This window comes from Capra hircus, chromosome 18 (genome assembly GCF_001704415.2).
Source record: "Capra hircus breed San Clemente chromosome 18, ASM170441v1, whole genome shotgun sequence".
NCBI classification, from domain to species: Eukaryota; Metazoa; Chordata; class Mammalia; order Artiodactyla; family Bovidae; genus Capra; species Capra hircus.
In genome coordinates this window covers 37,677,124-37,698,183 of record NC_030825.1, presented here as the reverse complement: position 1 = coordinate 37,698,183, position 21,060 = coordinate 37,677,124, and the positions used below count along the sequence as shown (strand labels likewise).

Below are 21,060 nucleotides of genomic sequence, written 5' to 3'. Positions count from 1 at the left end.
CAAGGAGAGAACTTTTCATTCTTTCATCTTTCTGAAGACAGTTTTCGCTTCCTTGCAGCCCTGTCACGAGATCCCACACTACCTGACAAACATGACTGGTTTACAGGAACACCAGCATGTCTGCCTTGAAGCGTGCATCCCTCTCTGGTCATATTTAGAGATTCCTTTATAATTCCATTTTAACTTGCCATACTTAATGTGGTAAATATTCATTCTCATTTGAGCTCTGGTCAGTCCATCCTTTCTTAAATAAACATTTAATGAAAACCTACTGTTTTCTAGATTCTATGCTTGACACGGTCTTAGAGATATAATAGTGAAAAAAATAGAGAAAAACTAGTCTCTCCTCTCACTGGGCCTATCATCTAATGGGGAAGGCAGAAAGTTTATATTTAACTAATATACAAGTTATAAAAGCTACTTCTATAAAGAACTGTGATGACTACCACAAAATTCTTGGCTCAAAAAGGCACTCCTGAGATGCAGTAAAGCAGGACTGCAATGGGGGCCTCCTTACCACTGGGGCACACTTACCAAACTGGTATACAGTTTGTAAACACATCTGTCCATGCTACCTACCTACTTATCCACTGACATGCCCTCCCACTAGACTTACCCTGCTAGCTACCTGAAGGTCTACCCACCAGTCTATCCATGTTTCACATGCCTTCAGTTTTACAGCAATAGCCAAAGAGGCCAGAGAGTTCTAGAAAATAGTCAAAACATAAAATAAGTGTCTGTGACCAGTCAAAACACTTCACAAAGCCCATACCTGAAGCATCTTTAGATAGCAAGTCACAAGCTATTTTGCTTCTGTTTTAGTTATAGTTCTGATGAGTTTATTTGATTTCCTATCCTATAGCTAAATACAGCAAGAAGTAGCTTGAGATTAAAACTTTGGGGGTTTTGAATAGCAGGTTAAGTCTGGATATTAATTGGTAACCAACGTGGAATCACTGAGGATCTGAACAAGGGGACAATATGATCAAGACAATGAATTAAAAAATTAACTTTATGAGATATGTGTATACCTAGGTTCAGAGGAGCATCATTCACAATAACCAAAAGGTGGGAACAACCCAAATGTCCATCAATGGGATGAATAAACAAAACGGGATACACACACACATAATATTCAGCTTTAAAAAGGAAAGAAACTGACACATGCTACAATATGTGTGAACCTTGAGAGGATTATTCTAAATGAAACAAACCTATCACAAAAGGGCAAATATTATATGAGTCCACTTATATGAGGCACTTAGAGTAGTCAAAGTCACAGAAACAAAAACTAGGATGGTAGTGGCTAGGGGATGGGAGGAGAGGGAAACGGAGAGCTCTTGAATGGGTACGATTTTTGTTGCGCAAGAGGAAAAAGTTTTGAAGGTTATATTATAGTAATATGAATATAATTAATACCTTTATAAATAAACTATAATTATAGTTCAATTAATTGAACTATACATTTAAAAATAGTTAAGATGGTAAATTTTATGTTGTCAGTGTGTGTGTGTGTGCATGCTCAGTTGCTCAGTCATGTCTGAATCTTTGCAACCCCACAGACTATAGCCCACCAGGCTCCTCTGTCCATGGGATTTCCCAGGCAAGAACACAGGAATGAATTGCCATTTGCTCCTCCAGAAAAATACTTATGATGGTAAATCTTATGTTATGTGTATTTTATCACAATTAAAAATAATAAGCTAAAAAATAATTTCATGGTGGGATGTAAGATGGATTGCAATAGAGAAATGGCCTAGGGAGATTTAATTGGACCCAAAAAGGATGAGACTACCTGCTGAGTCACCAGCAGGACACACACTCCTAGGCAGGAGGAACTCCTCCATCCAAAAAGCCCAGAAAAAGTAGAGAGAAGGAAAGAGATTTCTGACAAATAGCTTAATATTCACATTGACCTTTATTTAGTTTTCTATACTATTTTATAATTTTTTTTCTTTCTAATGTTATTTTTCACTATATCAGTTGTTGCTGTCATGGTCCTTAACATAAATATTGATATTTCTTGGCTAAAAAATGATTATATTCTCTAAAAAAAACAATTATACACTTGTTATGGGGTGATTTAAAACAGCACATTACCCCCACTCCCTGAACCTGAACTCCTGGCAGCTGTTGATCTAGGAATCCTGCAGCATGTAACTTTCTCACTTAGCAATATGCATTTAAGGTTCTTCCATGTCTTTTGTGGCTTAAGAGCTTATTTCTTTTTAAGGCTGAATAATATTCCACTGTCTGGGGGAACCATAGTTTGTTTATCCATTCACCTATGGAAGGCCCTTTTGGTTGTTTTCAAATTTTGGCAATTATGATAAAAGCATTCATGTGTAGGTTTCTGTGTGGACCTAAGGTTTTGACTCCTTTGGGTAAATACTAAGGAGCACAATTGTGGGGTCACATGGTAAGACTACTATGTTTAGCTTTGCAAGAAACTGCTAAACTGTCTTCCAAAGTAGCTGTATCATTCTGCATTCCCCTCATTGATGAATAAGCCTTCCTGGTGTTATACATCTTTACCAGCATGTGGTACTGTTCGCTGGATTCTGGCCATTCTAGTACGTGTACAGTGACATTTTATTGTTTTAACTCACAATTCCTTAATGGAATATGATTTTAATACCTTTCATTTGCCAATTTGTCATCTCTATTTCTTCTTTGGTGAAGTGTCTGTTGCCCATTTTAAAACTGGGTTGTTTTCTTATTACTGAGTTTTAGAATTCCTTGTATATTTCAGATGTTAGTCCTTTATTTCATGTGTATTTTACAAAGATTTTTCTCCCAGTCCTCAGCTTATCTCTTTGTTCTCTTAACAGTGTGTGATGGTTAATTTTATGTGTCAACTTGACTGGGCTAGGGTATGTCCAGGTAGCTGGTAAAACATTATTTCCAGGTGTGTCTGTGAGGGTGTTTCTGCAACAGATTAGCATCATCAGTAGAATGAGCAAAGGAGATGGTCCTCGCCAGTGTGGCTGGGCATCATCCAGTTCACCGAGGGCATAAACAGAATAAAAAAGCAGAGGAGAGGCAAATTTGCTCTTGTCTGAAGTTGAGACATTCATCTTCTCCAGCCCTCAAACACTGGTGCTCCTGGTTCTTGGGCCTTTGAACTTGGGGTGAATTTTAAGACTGGCTTTTCTATTTCTCCAGCTTGCAGACCATGGGACTTTGTCTCCACAACTGCATGAGTTAATTCCTATAATGAGTAAATAAACCTATCTATCCATTCTATTGTTTGTTTCTCTGGGGACCCTAGCACACAGTGTCTGTTACACAGGAGAAGCTTTCATTGTTAATAAAGTTCAACTTGTGAAGTTTTCTCTAATGTACTGTGCTTTCGGTATTTTATCTAAGGAGTCATTTACAAATTTAAAGGGAATTTTTAAAAAGCATAATCCTACAAGCTCAGGGAGAAGATGAGAGGCGAGACTACAACAAAATTTTGGAAGCTGGCAAGCAGACAGAGCAGTTAAATGATTTAGCAAACCTAAGAAAAGTAGGGGAGACTCAAATCCGAGCCAGTCCACGTTGCAGAATCCTGAAGAGGCTGAGGAATTGGAGGCGCCAGTTACCTCTGGAAGTGGGAGTAAAGCACGCAGCTAAAATAGAGAGGCCAGCTGACCGGTTCAGCATTCCCCACACCCAGCAGCTAGTGACTGCCCCACCCTCAATCCAGCAGGAGCCTGACCGCCACCCTCATCCCACCAAACTGAACGCAAGAGCCAGGGATGTCCTTAGTTTAGACCCTCTTCCGGGCCGACCATTTTCTACAGAGGCTGTTCATTTCTACCTGGTTGCTTTGGCACTGTAACCAGCTTAACATCCTTAATCACATGCTAAAAGTTCAGTCGCAAAACCATGACGAAAAATTTCTTTCACTCCTCCTACTGACCTACTTAACAGTAAAGGCAGGAATCAGCTCATCCTTCTCTGGGCACAAAACGTTCACCTTCTGAAAAAGCCTTCAGACCTCATACATTTCCTGGGAAAGCCTCAGACACAGGTCCTTGGCCATAGTTAACACTCTGAAAATTCAGATGTTAAAGTTCCTACTTATTAATAAGTGAAAGAAAGGAAAATATATCGGTTATAAAATAAACTTAACCTGATTAAGCAGAAGATCATGGGACCACTAGGCTAAAAAAGGGGAAAACAGGAAGTAAAACAGTTCCCTAGGACATAATCACCAACTTTTCATCAAAAGAGAAAATTTGCAGTGTTTCTTAAAATGTGATTGTAAAATAGGAAATTAAATTAGAAGAATTCAGAACACAAACTCCACAACAGGACTGATGATTCTAGGATCCAGAAGTCTGCCTTTGAAGAAGCAGCCCCCGGAGCTGATAAAGGGAACAAAGTGTTTCCTAACGTTGACTGCTGTTTTAAAAGACAAATTCAAATGAAAACTACTAAGAGTTTGGAGGCAGTCTGCCAGTCATTGTTTGGGCCCACAGGAGAGAGGAGGAGACAGCTACAGTGTGAAGAGGTCTGGCCTCCAGTCAAACCACTGAGGATTTCCTGAGAAAAGCAATTACATTCTGACCAGATGAATCAGATCATGGTTAGGTCCACAGAAGCATAAGACTGTCTAAGTCTAGCCTGCTTATTCTGTTCAGAAGAGTCTTTGTCATAAAGTATGAGTTCAATTTATAATAATGTTCAATTAATAATCGTGTTGTTTTGTATGTCATAAAGCCAAAATTTACCTTTTACATGGAAAACAGCCAAAGCGAAGATGACCCAGACCTTGTGAACCTCTTCAACAATAACAGAGTTACATTTCCGAAAAGCAGCTTTAAGAACACCTTGTTCTCGATAAACTCTGCACTGCCCATAATGCTGTTTGCTAAGGAACAGGCTCATGTTCTCTCCCTGGAGTTTGTCATTATTTATTTAGCTTTCAGTTTCCACAATGAACTGCTTATAACGATCAGAAGCATCTAGTGATGTCTTGAAAGAGGAGAGGTGGAAAAAGCAAATAAATTTCTTCCCCCTCCTCACTTATATATTCTGATAGTCAGCACTTTTTTCCAGCTCTAGATAGTCAAACTAAATCAATGTAGTGAAACAGAGGGGGGAAATAAAGGCTGCTTTCCTCGCCTGTCAAAGAAGTCTTTACATAAACACAAAGGATGAACCACAAAGAGATTCCACTACACACTCAGTTAATGTTAAAAAGACTGACACTATCAGTGTTGGTATGGATGTGGCTGGTAGGAATGTCAGACGGCACAACCACTTTGGAAAAAAGTCTCGCAGTTTTTTTAAAAAAAGTAAATATACACCTATCCTTTGAGTCAGCAGTTTCACTCCTAAGAACTTATCCACAAGAACTAAAAATGTATGCCCACAAGAATTGTAACCATCAATAGGAAAATTGATAAAGAAACTGTGAAACTGTGTTATATCCATAAAATATGCTACTACTTAGCAATAAAGAGAAAGAACTATTGTTACACATAACAAGAAGGATGAAGCTCGAGACTGTTACACTGGAAACCAACACAACACTGTAAAGCTATCTTACTTCAATTAAAAAATAAATTTAAAAAAATCACACACTGAGTAAAATAATTCTATCACAAAAAGTACACATGACATGACTATAATTCTATGAAGTTTTAGAATAATTGAAACCAATATATGACAGCAAGTCAGAACAGGAGTAGCCTTGGATGGTGGGAGAGGGAATTGACTGGGGAGGGCAAAAGAAAACCTCCCAGGGTAAGAGTAATACTCTGTATCTTGACAGGCTTGGGTCACACAATTGAATGCATCTGTCAAAACTTATGGTTCGTATATTTTATTGTACGTCGATATTATCTCAAAAGAAAAAAAAGTTACACCAAAAACACTGAACTCTATATGCATGTTTGAGTAGAGGGACGCATAGTAATGTATGCAAGTTACTTTGAAACGAATCAAAAATATAAGATGGACTGATGGATGGCTAAATGGGCCTATTTGTGATAAAGCAAACATAGCAAAATGTTAACGGTAGAATCTAGGTGGTGGAGAAATGAGTGCTGACTGTAAAATCATTTCAACTTTGCTGTAAGTTTGAAGATTTTCACAATAAAACATTAGGGAAAAAATTAGGGCTACAATGTGATAAATATCTTGGTGACAGATGTCCTGATAAAATTTATTTTTATTGTTCCTAAATGAACTGTTTCTCTACATGGCTTTAAACATTGCAGTTGTGTTACCTGTCATGACATTCCCTTTGACAGAGCAGAGATAAATTTAAGGATGAATGAGCTTGAAGCGATTTTATAGATACTATCATATTTATTCTTGAAGTAGTTCTAAAAAAACGAGTTAAACATGTATTATGTTCATTTTATGGAAGGAAAAAAATAGGAGGACAGAGAAATTCAGGGACTTATTTAAGGTTACAAGGACACCAGCAGCAGGTATAATAATAATATACTGAGAGCATTCTATGCCAATTTTATAATCATTCTTTTGTTTAATCCTCACATAAGCTTTCATTTTCTACAGGAGGAAACCATGGCTTATGGAAAACAAATAGCTTGGCTGAAGTGTCAAAGTCCATCAACCTAACTTCAGTCTAATGAGTCAATGGTTCTGAACTTTTTTTTTTTTTTACCAAGACACATAGGATAAAGATCCGCATTCCTGTGGGGATAAACAAAGTCACAAGTAATTTTTCCAGGTACCTGGAATTCTACTGCTTTTCTTTTTTCTCTAGAAAGCACGCTTGGAATGCAAGTAAGAGTGACATAAGAATAACTTTGAATCTCTTTTGATTTATATTTTACAAAAAGCAGATCATTTGCAAATTTGGTATTTCTTTTTCCAGCGGCACTGTGGGACATACTGGATCTTAGTTCCCCGATCAAAGATTGAAACTGCGCCTCCTGCAGTGGGAGCATGGAGTCAACATCGGGACTGCCAGGGAGGTCCCCAAATTTGGTATTTCAAGCAACATCAGAAATGAACTACTTTGCAGAATTAAGCCTGAGAATCTGCAACAGCCTGACTCTTCTAAGAACTTCCCTCGTATAGTACACTCTGGCCAAGTAGACCAATCAATGGTCTTACTAAAGAGCATGGTGTCTGATACACTCTTGTAGCCCAAACTGCCCTCTCCATTTGGTTCTAAAAATCTATTTCAACTTTGACCATTGATCAAATATCTTTAGCATATGTGCTAAAGAGAATGCAGCCCCAAGTTTCAATAAAGGTCAAGATTATTGAGCTCTGAAAGACGTCTTCGTGGATGGTAAACTAGCACAGCTTTCAGCAATAGAGCCAAGTCATTTCATCTTCCTCCTTCCTTCTTTCCTCACTCCCACAACTCCAGTATCCTACAGAAACTGTGTAATACTTTTTCTTTTCTTACAATACTCAGATATAGCAGCAGCACTCCAAGTGCTATAGACTAAATGTTTGTGTCTCTGCCTCAAATCCATATGTTAAAATTCTAACCCAAATATGACAAGATTAGCAAATGGGGCCTCTGGCAGGCAATTAGATCATGAGGGCAGAGCCCTCACAGATGGGACTAGTACTCTCCTGTGAGAGAGACCCCAGAGAGCTCTCTAGCCTTCTCTGCCATTGCAGACATGGCAAGGAAATGACCACTGGAAGCGGGCCTTCACCAGACACTAAGTCTGCCAGTGCCTTGATCTTGGACTTCCCTCCTTTCCCCTAACCATGAAAAATAAAGTTCTGTTGTTTATAAGCCACCCAGTTTATGTTTTTTTTTCTTTTTTTTTTAAACAGCAGCTTGAATGGAGTAAGACAACAATCTATTCTCATTCCAGAAAGGATTTATAATGGAGGGACATAGCCTGAATACTTTTCTCAGCCTGACAATCAGTTGACAAATTTAGTGGGTATTTGTTCTTTAGTCACGTTATAACTCTACTCTAGTCCTTACTATTTACTTTTTTTTAAGTCCATGATCAAAGTCTCTTTATAAATCTAACTCAATTGAGAAAAAAAACTTAATTTGGATTTAAGAGGTGATTATTCACTTTACAAATTAGATTCTTACTGTATATAAAAAATAAACATAGCATTTCTTCAAAGATCAAGCTGTTTTGTATTTATATATGATCCAATATATATATAATCTTCCACAAATAAACCTGTATGCCTGTATGTAACACAAAGTAATTTTTATGTCTTGAACTTTTAAAAGAAAGTAAATAAAAACAATACAAACATATCAGAATGTAATTTTCAAAATATGTATATATGAGAATTCACTGGTGGTCCAGCGGTTAGGCAGAGAAGGCAATGGCACCCCACTCCAGTACTCTTGCCTGGAAAATCCCATGGATGGAGGAGCCTGGTAGGCTGCAGTCCATGGGGTCACCAAGAGTCAGACACAACTGAGCGACTTCACTTTCACTTTTCACTTTCATGCACTGGAGAGGGAAATGGCAACCCACTCCAGTGTTCTTGCCTGGAGAATCCCAGGGACAGGGGAGCCTGGTGGGCTGCAGTCTATAGGGTCACATAGAGTTGGACGCGACTAACGCGACTTAGCAGCAGCAGCAGCCAGTGGTTAGGACTCCATGCTTTTACCTCTGTAGACTCAGGTACTAAGATCCCACAAGCCACAAAGCAAGGCCAAACAAAACGTGTATGTGTGTATGTCTGTATGAGGTGTATATATAGGATTCCCCGGTGGCTCAGACATAAAGAATTTGCTTGCAACGCACAAACACAAAGTTAAAGTTAGCCGTTAAGACTTTTTAAGCTACTATTTCTTATGATCCTGATATGTGTTTGACTCTATGCAAAGGGCTGTATGTGGTTATCTCATTTAATCTGCACAGTTAAGCCTTTTTTCTTAATCAATGAGAACATGAAGGTTTACAGAGGTGCAGGAACTTGCTCAGAGCCCTCCTTGGAGCAAGCGACCTAGTTGGGACTCAAACTAAGGCCTGTGTGATTGCAGAACTCAGCTGTTTCCGGCACACACACAATATACTACAGAGCAGGAGCTTCTATGTCCCTATGGCATAAAATGCTCAAGGTCATTCAGTTTCTGGTTGTCTTCTGTGAACCATCCCATCCTGAGTAGGCACCTGGCTATGCAATCAGATCAGAGGAGACCATAAAAGTCAAAGTAAATTATAAAGTTTGTCCTTGTGAAAGCGAAAGTTAGTCACTCAGTTGTGTCTGACTCTTTGTGACCCCATGGACTATAGCCCACCAGGCTCCTCTGTCCATGGCATTCTCCAGGCAAGAATTTGGGAGTGGGTTGCCATTTCCTTCTCCAGGGGATCTTCCCAACTATCGTTATCTTTCTTTTTCCCTTAATGTCTATTCTAACACTAAGTTTAATGGTACCACTTCATGGCATTAATGAAGACAAAATCATAGAAACCAAATGGTGATAGAACTAAGAGGGACATTAGAAATTATTCAATCCAATGCTCTCATTTTACAAATGAGGAAACTGAGGTCAAGAGAAGCTAACTTGCAAGAGTGATAGTAGTTGATGCAACCTGATCTATAATGAAGATCTCTGATTCTTTACACTATCCATAGTATAAGGAATTTTCTTCTATGGAGATATTTTTAGAAGTTTCTTGAACAAGATTTTTTTCAGTTATTAAGTCATAATCACAATGAAGGAGTAATATTAACACTCCATAAAGGTATAAAATGAAAAGTAAAGGCCTCTTCTTTCCTTCTACCTTCTAATCCCACTTCACTCCCCAGGGATAACCATCATTAAGTTTCTTGTGTGTTGGTCCAAAATTGTTTGGCCACCTGATGCAAAGAGCCAGCTCATTAGGAAAGACTCTGATGCTGGGAAAGATTGAAGGCAGGAGGAGAAGGGGACGACAGAGGATGAGATGGTTGGATAGCATCACCGACTCAATGGACACGGGTTTAAGCAAACTCCAGGAGATGGCGAAGGACTGGGAAGCCTGGCGTGCTGCAGTCCAGAGGGCCGCAAAGAGTCAGACAAGACTGAGAAGCTGAACAACAGCAGTGCACATATATGTGTGAAGTAATTTAAACATGGAAGCCCAGAAATGAGCCTTTCATCTCAGATTGATGTTTTACTTTACCTAATTTAGTCAACAGCCATAATACTGTATAAAATATGCAAAAGCAGTATTATAATATATCCATTTAAGTTTGCAAAGCTGTGAGTAGGATGTTCTCCTTAGGTACAGCTCACCTGTTCTCCAGGTCCGGCATGCTTAAGTTTCTAGCAGCAAAGCACATTTTGAGCGGGATGACCTTCCTGTCCTTGGTGCTGTTCTGGTGTTTTGGAGAACCAGAGTCCTCACTGCCACTAAAGCTGGGTGACTGGGGAGCGGCACCTTCCCAGGGCAGATCTGACACCAATGATGGCTTCTTGATATATGGCGTTACTTCTCGGATGAATTTAACTATGAACAAAAGTCAAAGAAGAAGGTCAGTATTTTTACTTCCTATGAAAAATAACTGAAATATATACATACAGGAACTATCTGGCATGAAGTGAAAAAAAAAAAAAAAAACACAAAGTTAAAGAGCCCACACACAGAATCTTAGGATTAGAGGGTGCTTTAAGAGCACAGGTAATCCAAATGATACGCCACCACTCTATTTTAAAAACCGGATTCTGAGACTTTGCATACGGTTTCTTCTTAGGACTCCCTTCTCCCTTTGCCTGCCTGGTCAACTCACCTCCTCAGCAGCCTATCCTGTTTACTCTCTCCAGGGTATTGCCATTACTCACTCCTCTGTAATAACTTCTAAGCACCCCGGGTTGTAATCCTTTGTTAATAATACTTCAGTTCCCCTGCTGGCTCCAAGTTCCCCAAAGGCAGGGTTTATGGTTTATTCAATCTTGATGTCCAACATTCAGACCAGTGCCTGTTCAGTAAATGTTTGAATACACGAGTAAAGGGAAAAAATGAACAATTAAATACTTGAATTATCTCAGTAGCTGGACAACACGAATGAATCTGGAGATAGACTCATTATTTCCTGAGACAGCCCCATCTAGCTTTAAACAACTTTAGCATTTAGAAACTTGAAACTTTCACTCATTGGTTTGCTGTCTACAGAGGCCATACAGAACAAACTTAATCTCTTCTATATGAGGGCCCTTCAGACATCTGAAGTTCAAGATTATCTCTCTCTCCTCCAGGCTAGGTATCTCTACTTCAATTAGACTCAACCCAATCAAAATTTGTAGCTACCTTCCAAGTATCAGGCATTAGGCTAGCTACTGAGAATACAAGAGCAGCTTAGGCATGGATTCTGCCCTCAGGAATGCCCAGTCTAGTAAGGGAGACAGTTATGAAAACAAACCATCATAGCTTTGAAAAACAAGTACAAAGATATGGCACTTGTTTTCCTATTAATGGTAGCTTTCTATTAATGGTATTAAAGGGTTTTTCTACCAATGGTAGTCCCAAATTAAGATACGGCTTTTAATCAAAAGAAAACATTCTCCTTTTTAAGTTCACTTTTAAGATGTACACTTCTTTTACCTCCTTTATGACTGGCGACTACTGTCATTTGAGGCATGGTGTTCTTATTTCAAAAACTAGATAAAGTGAACATTATTAAAATCTTAAAAGCATTAAAATGTCAATAAATAGTTGAATATAGATAAATCAGTCACCATTTCCTCTGCTAACATCAATAGATGTTACTTCAGGCATTTACCTCCTCTCAAATTACACTGTGGAAGGTCATTAGAGTAGTATCAAGGGAACTGGAAAACTAGAAAGATACGGTCATTACCAATGCTTATCAATGTCATAATAGCTAGTATTAATATTTTATAGCATTACAAGCTTTACAAGCCTTCGAAATTTTACTAATAGATTGTACTTATGTGTGTTTGTTAGTTGCAAGCAGGTAAAAAAATTCTAGGCATATAATAAACCTTCAATCAACAGTAGGTGCCTTTCTTCTTCTCTAAATTAAAAAGCTAGAAAAGTTAAAAAAAATTAACAGCCATCAGTAGAAGAGGCAAAATTATTTTCTTATAAGTTATTGAACAAGATCTGCTAAATTTAAATGTACTTCTAGGAGATACAATACTACTAATGTCAATATTTAGAAAGATTTATGTGTGTTTATGTGGGTGCTTTCTATGTCTAGTTATAATGCGGGTATTTTCTAGGTGGAGAGAGTAAGAGTTAACTGCTTCAGGTCACCAAGGAGACTTTACCACCCTAAAAAATGAGCAAGAGTGCGCCTAGTATATGCCTTGAGCAGCTGACTGGGGCACTTGAACACAAGCATTAGTTTAGCTCCGGGCTTTCAAGAGAGAATAAGATCACAACAACTTTGGCAGAAATTCTTAAAGTTTCCAGGCACTGCTAATGGCAGAGATTTACTTTTTAAACATTTAAAGCAGTATACTAACTTTTGGGCTCCCAACTGGGAGAAATTAAAGACATTCTTAATGACTATTCTTAAATACTATAGTGTTAGAAAAGCCCCCTTTTATGACATACTCAGATGTTCACTTGATCACAGAGCATCAATGAGCTTATTACTATACACATTTAAATGAAACAGACATAAACACAGCCTACTGCATGGCCTTATTAAAGAAGCAATTAGTTTTACTTGAGTTGATGACAATGGCACCCATACCGCCATCTAACTGGCCATCCACAATAGCTGGAGAACCATAAACAGATATCTAATTTACCTGGGAAGCAGTACACAGGCTTATGTGATTTCAGTGTTCTGCTTTAAAACAAAGTAACTATCGCTTGTGTTTGTCCTGAGATTTTCAATTAATTTCATTACCCATCTTCCTGGGCTTCCCTGGTGGCTCAGAGGGTGAATAATCTGCCTGCAATGCAGGAGACCTGGGTTCGATAACCTGGGTTGGGACGATTCCCTGGAGAAGGAAATGGCAACCCACTCCAGTATTCTTGCCTGGAGAATCCCATGGACAGAGGAGCCTGGCAAGCTACAGCTCATGGGGTCACAAAGAGTCGGACACGACTGAGCAAATAAGCACAGCACCCATCTTCCTACTCCATTTCACTCCAAGGCCTGTCCAAGTCCACAGAAGTAGGAGAAAAATCCTTTCTGAGGATCTCAAATTACTACTGAGATGACGAAGGAGAACTCAAATTTCCTTTCAAACCTCTAAGCTACAGTGGAATAAATCCAAACAAACCAGAAATAAGGTAGCTCTAAATTCATCCCCAACAATTAAAATTTTAGGATTTTAAAATTATGGCCTTTTATAATAAATTTATGCAAACTGGCAAAAAAGGATATTTTTTAGGCCTCAATTAAATTCTAACATGGCTATCTATTACTTTTATTCAAAAGTATTAGCTTTCATGCTTTTATATATATAAACATAGAACAAATGGTTGAAATAATTTGGGTATTTGGACTGCTTCTGTATAATTTCTCCTTGGTAGTATTCTTCAACTACTAATCTTATATGGTAAAACCCACTGTGGGTCATTTATAAAGTAAATATTTAAAAAATGAATTTAAAAAGTGATTTTCTTTGGAATGTTTCTTCAAACTGCAAAAGTATATGCAAGCTTTTCATTTTTTCACAAAAAATGTTTTAAACATCTTAGGTTTGCATTTTTAAATGTTTTTGTAAGGAATACAGCTACCAGCAAATTTCCTTGTGGAAACTGCTAAACAGTAAGTAGATGTTTATTGAAAATCCTTTATATAACTCATGCACAACCAGAAAACACTGTGCATTTGAAAAATTACTTCAAGTTACATATTTTTCTTTTCTTTTTGGTGTTGACATTTATGTTTATTTTCTGTGACATATCTCTGTTTTTATAGGTCAATTCTACTCTTAGTACTTCTCCCTCCCCTAAAAAGAAGTACTGCTTTATGTGAAATAATGCTCCTATCTGTGTCATTCCCTTCTTGCTTACTTCAAAACATACGAAAGCAGGGACTTCCTTTTGGTCCAGTGGCTAGGACGCCACACTCCCCATGCAGGGGCCCAGGTTCCATCCCTGGTTGGGAAACTAGATCACACAGGCCACAGCTAAAGATCCTGCATGCTGCAACTAAGACCCGGCACAGTCAAATAAATAAAATAGATAAATAAATAAATATTTTAAAAATAGAAAGCAGAGGACTGTTGACAACTGTAAGAAAGTCTTGACCACCTATAGCATTAGAAAAAATGGAAAGATAAAGACTTTTATTTTCACTAAAGCAGAGGCAACAAGAAAGGCATTTTGCATAAGGCTGCTTAGGAATAATTTATATTGCTTCCTTTTTTTATGCAGTAGGTCATTTATTATCACAGAATCTCCAATTCTTCCTTTCTGTTTATAACAAATGTATATTGCTTCTTAATCTCCTGCTAAAATACGAAAGTAGAGGCTAGTTTTGTTTTTTAATTAATTAATCTTATCAGATTTTTAAAAACGATGTAAAATGACTCAAACACTATAAAACCAAAGGCAAAACTCAGGGTATATCAGAGTTACTAGGTGAAAATAGTAAGTTCTCAAAAGAAAAATAAAAGCTTTCATGTTTTAAAAAATTATATATAATTAGTATGTTCATAAAGTACTCAAGAAAATATGCCATTTGCTAATAATGGTTATATCTGTATTGTAATTATAGTGATTTCTTCTATTGAAAGTTATTTCTACAATGCTTGAACTTTTAAATAAGCATGTGTTCTATTAAATAAATAATACTAAAGTTAATTCTGGGGTTCCCTTGTGGTTTAGCTGAAACGCCCTGCAATGTGGGAGACCTGGGTTCGATTCCCGGGATGGGAAGATCCCCTGGAGAAGGGAAAGGCTACCCACTCCAGTATTTTGGCCTAGAGGATTCCATGGACTGTAGTCCATGGGGTCACAAAGAGTCGGACACAACTGAGCAACTTAATACATGCCATCAAATAACAAAGAAAAACACGGATTAGAAAGCAATTTCAGAAAAAGATTCAAGGGCAGAGACAACAACAATGGGGAAAAGTGATTGTTCCATAAATGCTGAAAGAACAATGGAGTATCAGCATGCAGTTGTTGTACGTCTGTATCTCACATCCTCCAATGCATTTGCTAACCTACAGTTGATGCTCTTTGGATAATTTTTGTAAAGTCACTGAAGTATAAAAACAGAGCAACAAATTTCAGTCAAATGAAATTCAGTACAAGCCTTGATATTACCATTTATCTTTTGAGAGGTCTGAAGCACATAATTTTCTTGTCTAAGCCTCAGTTTCCACATTTGTAAAACATTAAATACCAACTTCAAATGGCTATGGCGGTTGAATGAGAAATGGAAGAAAAGTGCCCATGCCTGTGCTTGAGCACACAATGAATATCACTGTGTATTTGGGTGTGCAATTAATACAATATACTCTGGACAAAGTAGGTAGAGGCTAAGATATGAAATTGAACAGACCATATTTGAATTTCAGTTCTGTCAATTATAAACTTCCTGATTTGGACAAATAATTCAACTTTTCAATTTCAATTTCTAGTCCACAAAACTCTAATATTAACTTTAATACCAACTATCCTGAATAACTGAGAGGATTAAGTAAGATTAACTATTTTCCTGGGTTAATTTTACACTGTGGGTGGTGACTGCAGCCATGAAATTAAAAGCTGCTTGCTCCTTGGAAGGAAAGCTATGACAAACCTAGACAGCATATTAAAAAGCAGAGGCATCACTTTGCTGACAAAGGTCCATATAGTCAAAGCTGGTTTTTCCAGTAGTCATGTACGGATGTGAGAGTGGGACCATAAAGAAGGCTAAGCCCCAAAGTCTCAGGGGCTCAGAAGATCATGCAAAATCTTGGTGGACTGCAAGATCAAACCAGTCAATCCTAAAGGAAATCGACCCTGAATATTCTTTGGAAGGACTGATGCTGAAGCTCAAATTCTTTGGCCACCTGTCATGGAGAGCTGATTCACTGGAAAAGACCCTGATGCTGGGCAAGACTGAAGGCAAAAGGAGAAGGGGGCCGCAGAGGATGAGATCATTGGATGACATCACCAACTCAATGGACATGAATCTGAGCAAATTCCAGGAGACAGTGAAGGACAGGGAAGCCTGGCATGTTGCAGTCCATGGGGTCACAAAGAGTTGGACACAATTTAGCAAATGAACAACAATAACATATGTCACAGTTTCTGTTTTGCTCATCTTTTCCATTTGACCAAGGGTCACTGAAGGGATTAAAAGCCAAGACTACAAAAGTCAACAATAATTGCAACACGTCACTTCTATAGGGTTTATCTGTCCATGGTTCTTCACTCTTTTTAGTCACTCCTCAGAATTGTGTTGCTGTCTGTGCAGGACTACTTAAGGTCCTGAATACATTCTCTTGCACATTCATGAGGTGAAATTCATGTACTTTCATAACACATACACGATCTTTTTGTGACTCTGGCTTGACATCACACTTGCTTCCAACCTTTCAGAGCAAGTTTTACGCCAATCCATATGACATCACTGTAACAATATGTGTACTTAGTTTTAGTACAAATGAATGTAATACAGTGGTCAAAATTTGGCAGTATATTGATAAAGTGTTCACAACAGGGATCATGAACATATAGATGAACCACAAATATTGTCTGGATAAACTATGAAAAATTCTGTCACAAATATAGATATATTTAGTCCTAATTTCCCTATCCTGGGGAAAACATGAGAAATATTTATGGCATGGGTGGTAAAATCCAGTTAAAAACTGCTGCTAATAGCTCTAGATTAAGGATGTTTGCAAATATTTGAATAAAGCGTCCATGTTCAACACTGTCATCTTCTTTTTGATTATGTGGAAACTGGTCACTCCACAGACTGAAGGTTATCACACAAAATGCATATGAATGATCTTTGTTGAGGTTCTTGTCAACTGAATTTGTTATTAGAAAACATAAGCCATTAGAACAAAATTCAACTTAATAAACTATTATCTACTTAGACACATGGTTTATGGATGAGCAGTTTATTCTTGAAGTGATAAAATAATATAATATTATAGGGAGTCAATAATGGTTTAAAACATACTTCTATAAGAAAGCCCTTGTCTCACAAACCCAAGATATATGCTTTTATCTACTCCTAACATGAATGAGCTTCCCTCATAGCTCAGTTGGTAAAGAATCCGCCTGCAATGCAGGAGACCCTGGGTTGATTCCTGGGTCGGGAAGATCTGCTGGAGAAGGGATAGGCTACCCACTCCAGTATTCTTGGGCTTCCCTTGTGGCTCAGCCGGTAAAGAATCCGCCTGCAATGTGGGAGACCTGGGTTCAATCCCTGGGTTGCGAAGATCCCCTGGTGAAGGGAAAGGCTGCCCACTCCAGTATTCTGGCCTGGAGAATTCCATGGACTATATAGTCTATGGGGTCGAAAAGAGTAGGACAAGACTGAGCAACGTTCACTTTCACTAACATAAATGATAGTATTTCCCTCATAGCCCAGTTGGTAAAGAATCTGCCTGCGATTCAGGAGACGCGGGTTCGATTCCTGGGTCGGGAAGATCCTCTGGAGAAGGAAATGGCAACCCACTCCAGTGTTCTCGTCTGGAGAATCCCATGGACAGGGGAGCCTGGCAGGCTACAGTCCACGGGATCACAAGAGTCGGACACAACAGCGACTAAACCACCAACATAAATGATAGGAGACAATTTTTACTATTAAAAAAAAAAGATTGTAATGTTTCCCCCTTTTCAACATCAATGAACTCTATGTACAAAGCATGTAGGTTATTTAAAATGTTTAATATACACTCTGACCTCAAGCTTTTTAGTTGAAAAGGAAAAGAAAGATACATAACCCGCCCCCCCAAAAGACCAATTAATAAAGGAGAAATAAGAAAAGGTACTATATGATGAATGCTGTTAAAGAAGTAGAAATAAAATGTTACACAAAATTGGATATAACAACAGCAAACAGAATTAAATAACTGAAAAATATTTAATAAAAACACTAATAAAGTAATGTTTTTCTACTAGACCAGAAAAAAAAGACCTAGCAGTTTAAGCACAAGGAAATCCTTATCCGTTGCAAAGTGGATGTCCTGGACTAGCTGGACACACCGGATGGTTTGTTTTAGATAGGCACTCCAAGTGATAAACTATAGACGGAAACACAGTATTAACCCAGCACAATAGCTGTGCTCAAGGGGTCAGCAAGCATTCCATCCTGAACATCCAGTCAGTTACCACTGGGGAACAAGAATGCCATCCAAGTTTCCATCTCTTTAAGCATTTCACAATTTTTTTAATTGTACAAAAGAACTGCTATTAGTAACTGCCAAGCTTTTGTTGTCACGAGGGATTTTCTGACCAAACTGGCAGAATTAACTGAGTTCAGGAAGAGGAGAAAAGACAAAGATGTGTTCATTTTCTTTTCCTCCTCCTCCTTTTTTTCCCCTCCTTCTTATATAACACATGACTGAGGAGTTCAGCTGTGGTAGACCGAGAATTGTCAGAGTGCACAGACTTCAACTACTGTAGTGAATTTAAGCTACAATGCCATATACTGGTCAATCCACAACAAATAACGGCTTTCACTTATAATTCGTTTTATTAACTTTTTAAATTAAAGGGTAATTTTCAAAAAGCTGGAACAATTTAAGCATCAAAATAAATAACAGTGGTATGGGGTTATAAATATCCATGAGTCCACACAGATATAAATAATTGAATAAATAAATAAATGAGGGATAAGGGATAGCTCTTAAAGAATTTCAATTAGAGAATTCCCTCATGGTCCATCCACTGCTTAGGTCCATTCTTACGACAGAGGGCCCAGGTTCAGTCCCTGGTCTGAAAATTAAGATTTCACAAGCCATGTGGTGCAGCAAAGAAGCAGAAGGAGAAGAAGAGGAATTCCAATTAACAAGTGTTAAAGGAATGAGAAAAAAAAGAAAATCATCATTAGGACACTACACTAATAACTGTTGTTCACCAAACCAGTAATGAACACTACAATTAGTGAAAAGGTTAAAGGATAAAGGGTGAAAGCTCAAACAGTAATAGGATACTTTCAGTCTTCACCAAGATATTTATTAATTACAAAGGGGGAAATGGTAACTTTATGTGGAGAGATTCGACAGTTATAAAGGTTTACTTTACTAGTATTAAGACATATTGACATCACGCCCACTACCCTCCCATATATACTGAGAAGGATATATCACTTCTGTAGTATTCTTGCTCAAAAAATACACAAGGTCCATTTGTTCATGATAAAATGTGACACAAATTCAAATTGATAGATATTTTACAAAATGATTCAAATGGTTCAAAATTGATTCCCACAATAAGGTTAGTTAACACATCTATTACTTTACATAATTACAATTTTAGTGTGGTGAGAACATTCAGATCTATTCTCTTTGCAACTCCAAGTATATAAGACAGTTTTGTTAACTATAATCATCAGATTGAACATCAGATCCCCAGAACTTATTCATCTTACAACTGGAAGTTTGTACCCTTTGACCAAATACCACTTTGCATTTCCCTCCACTCACTTTTAGTTTTACTTATTCTTAACAAGTCAGAGTAAATTTGAGAGGTCAGACTCATGACAAAACCAAAGAACAGGGTCATTCTAGAGGCCATTCCCTTCTCCAGGGATCGAACCCGGGTCTCCTGCACTGCAGGCAGATTCTTTACCAGCTGAGCCACCAGGGAAGCCCTTTTCATTCTAAAGGCATCTACATGTAATTCCAAAATTTCATGCCAAGCGTTCCTGTCAAATAATACTAGGTAATATTATAGTGCATTACTATAATACATAGTAATATTAGACACTCTTTGGTTATGTGAGAGTTTGCCCTTGCAACTGACAGTCAATTTGTGTTAATATTAGCTTCCTATAATCAGTAAGAGTGCTTATCTTGAGATTATGTTTATCTTCATGCATTCTAAATCCACCTCTCTCCCAGAGATTATTCTAGGAAAGGAGAAAGAGCCACAAGTGTAGAGTGTAGTATGTACCCTTGAATTATAGAGCTATAGTCAATACAGCCTAAATAAATGATCATATTTAGAGATGAATGAAATAGCTATCAATTTCATGTGCATTATGTTTTGACTTCTTACACACACACACACACACACACACACACACAGCCGTCCAGAGTGTCCTGTGCACAAATACTAATCTAAATAATTTACATAACTGCAGAGCTAGAGGAGACCTCAGTGATCATTTGTACAAACTGTTCATTTTTAAGCATGCTAAACTGAAACTCTAAGAAAAAGGAGGCTCAAAGAAATTTAGAAAACTTCTTCCAAGCTGCAGTCTGTGGCAAAGCCACGGCTAAAAACCCATGTCATCTTTTCCTGAATATGTCCTCAGCTTTCAGTTTGGCTTTTGAGATAGTGGAAAGTCATAAAACACTGTATAAATCCATCAGCCACCAGTACAAATGAGTCAGCACTCAAACTTGCTCACTGGCTCTATACAGTTAAAAAGTGGAGTAACCAGGTCTTATCTAAGATTAACAGGATAATCTCACCGTGTGTGTAAGCAAGTGAGCATTTCAATTCATGTTTCAAGAATAAGGGGAAAAAAAAGAAAAAAGAGCTGGCTAACACCTTGCAGAAGGGTGTGTACTTTACAATGACCTTTCTATTAGCATATTTTAAAAACTCAGGTCAGAGTCCTTTCATCCTGTGGTAATTCACTTTTTCTGTATTAGACACAAGACTTTAATAATAACAACCAGGGATCAATATTTAACTCACTAGCCTGCCCACACTGACAGCACATGGTGCTCTGAGCCGGCAGCAGCACAGAGGCGCCAGAACAGTCAGAGCCACAGTCTCCATCCCCGCCATGGGTGTGGCAGCGTTGGGTGGTGGGGCGGCGGGCCGCAGCGCGGAAAAGCGGCTGGAAAGCCCCAGCCAAGACAAAACTAAACAAAACGCACGAGTCAAGAATGCTATTTTTCAAAAGAAAATGATTACTTTTTGGTAAAGAGTGTGCTTCTGTGTGTCCATCCTTCAGAAGAATTTACATCCACGCTCATGGCTTAATTCCATTTTTTTGCAGTTTAGCTTCCTTATATGTAAAAATCATAAAGTCTATTCTTAGGGAGTT

General features: G+C 38.1%; 1 protein-coding gene across 2 annotated transcripts in view; it reads right to left on the bottom strand.

Annotated features, from left to right (window-relative positions):
* SNTB2 (syntrophin beta 2) overlaps positions 1 to 21,060 on the bottom strand; it is a 73,105-nt gene that overhangs the window by 26,115 nt on the left and 25,930 nt on the right. For both annotated transcript variants that reach the window (XM_005692471.3, XM_018062207.1), the window contains exon 2: positions 10,193 to 10,406. In XM_005692471.3, the coding sequence (XP_005692528.3) occupies positions 10,193 to 10,406 (214 nt within the window). The remainder of the gene's footprint in view (positions 1 to 10,192; positions 10,407 to 21,060) is intronic.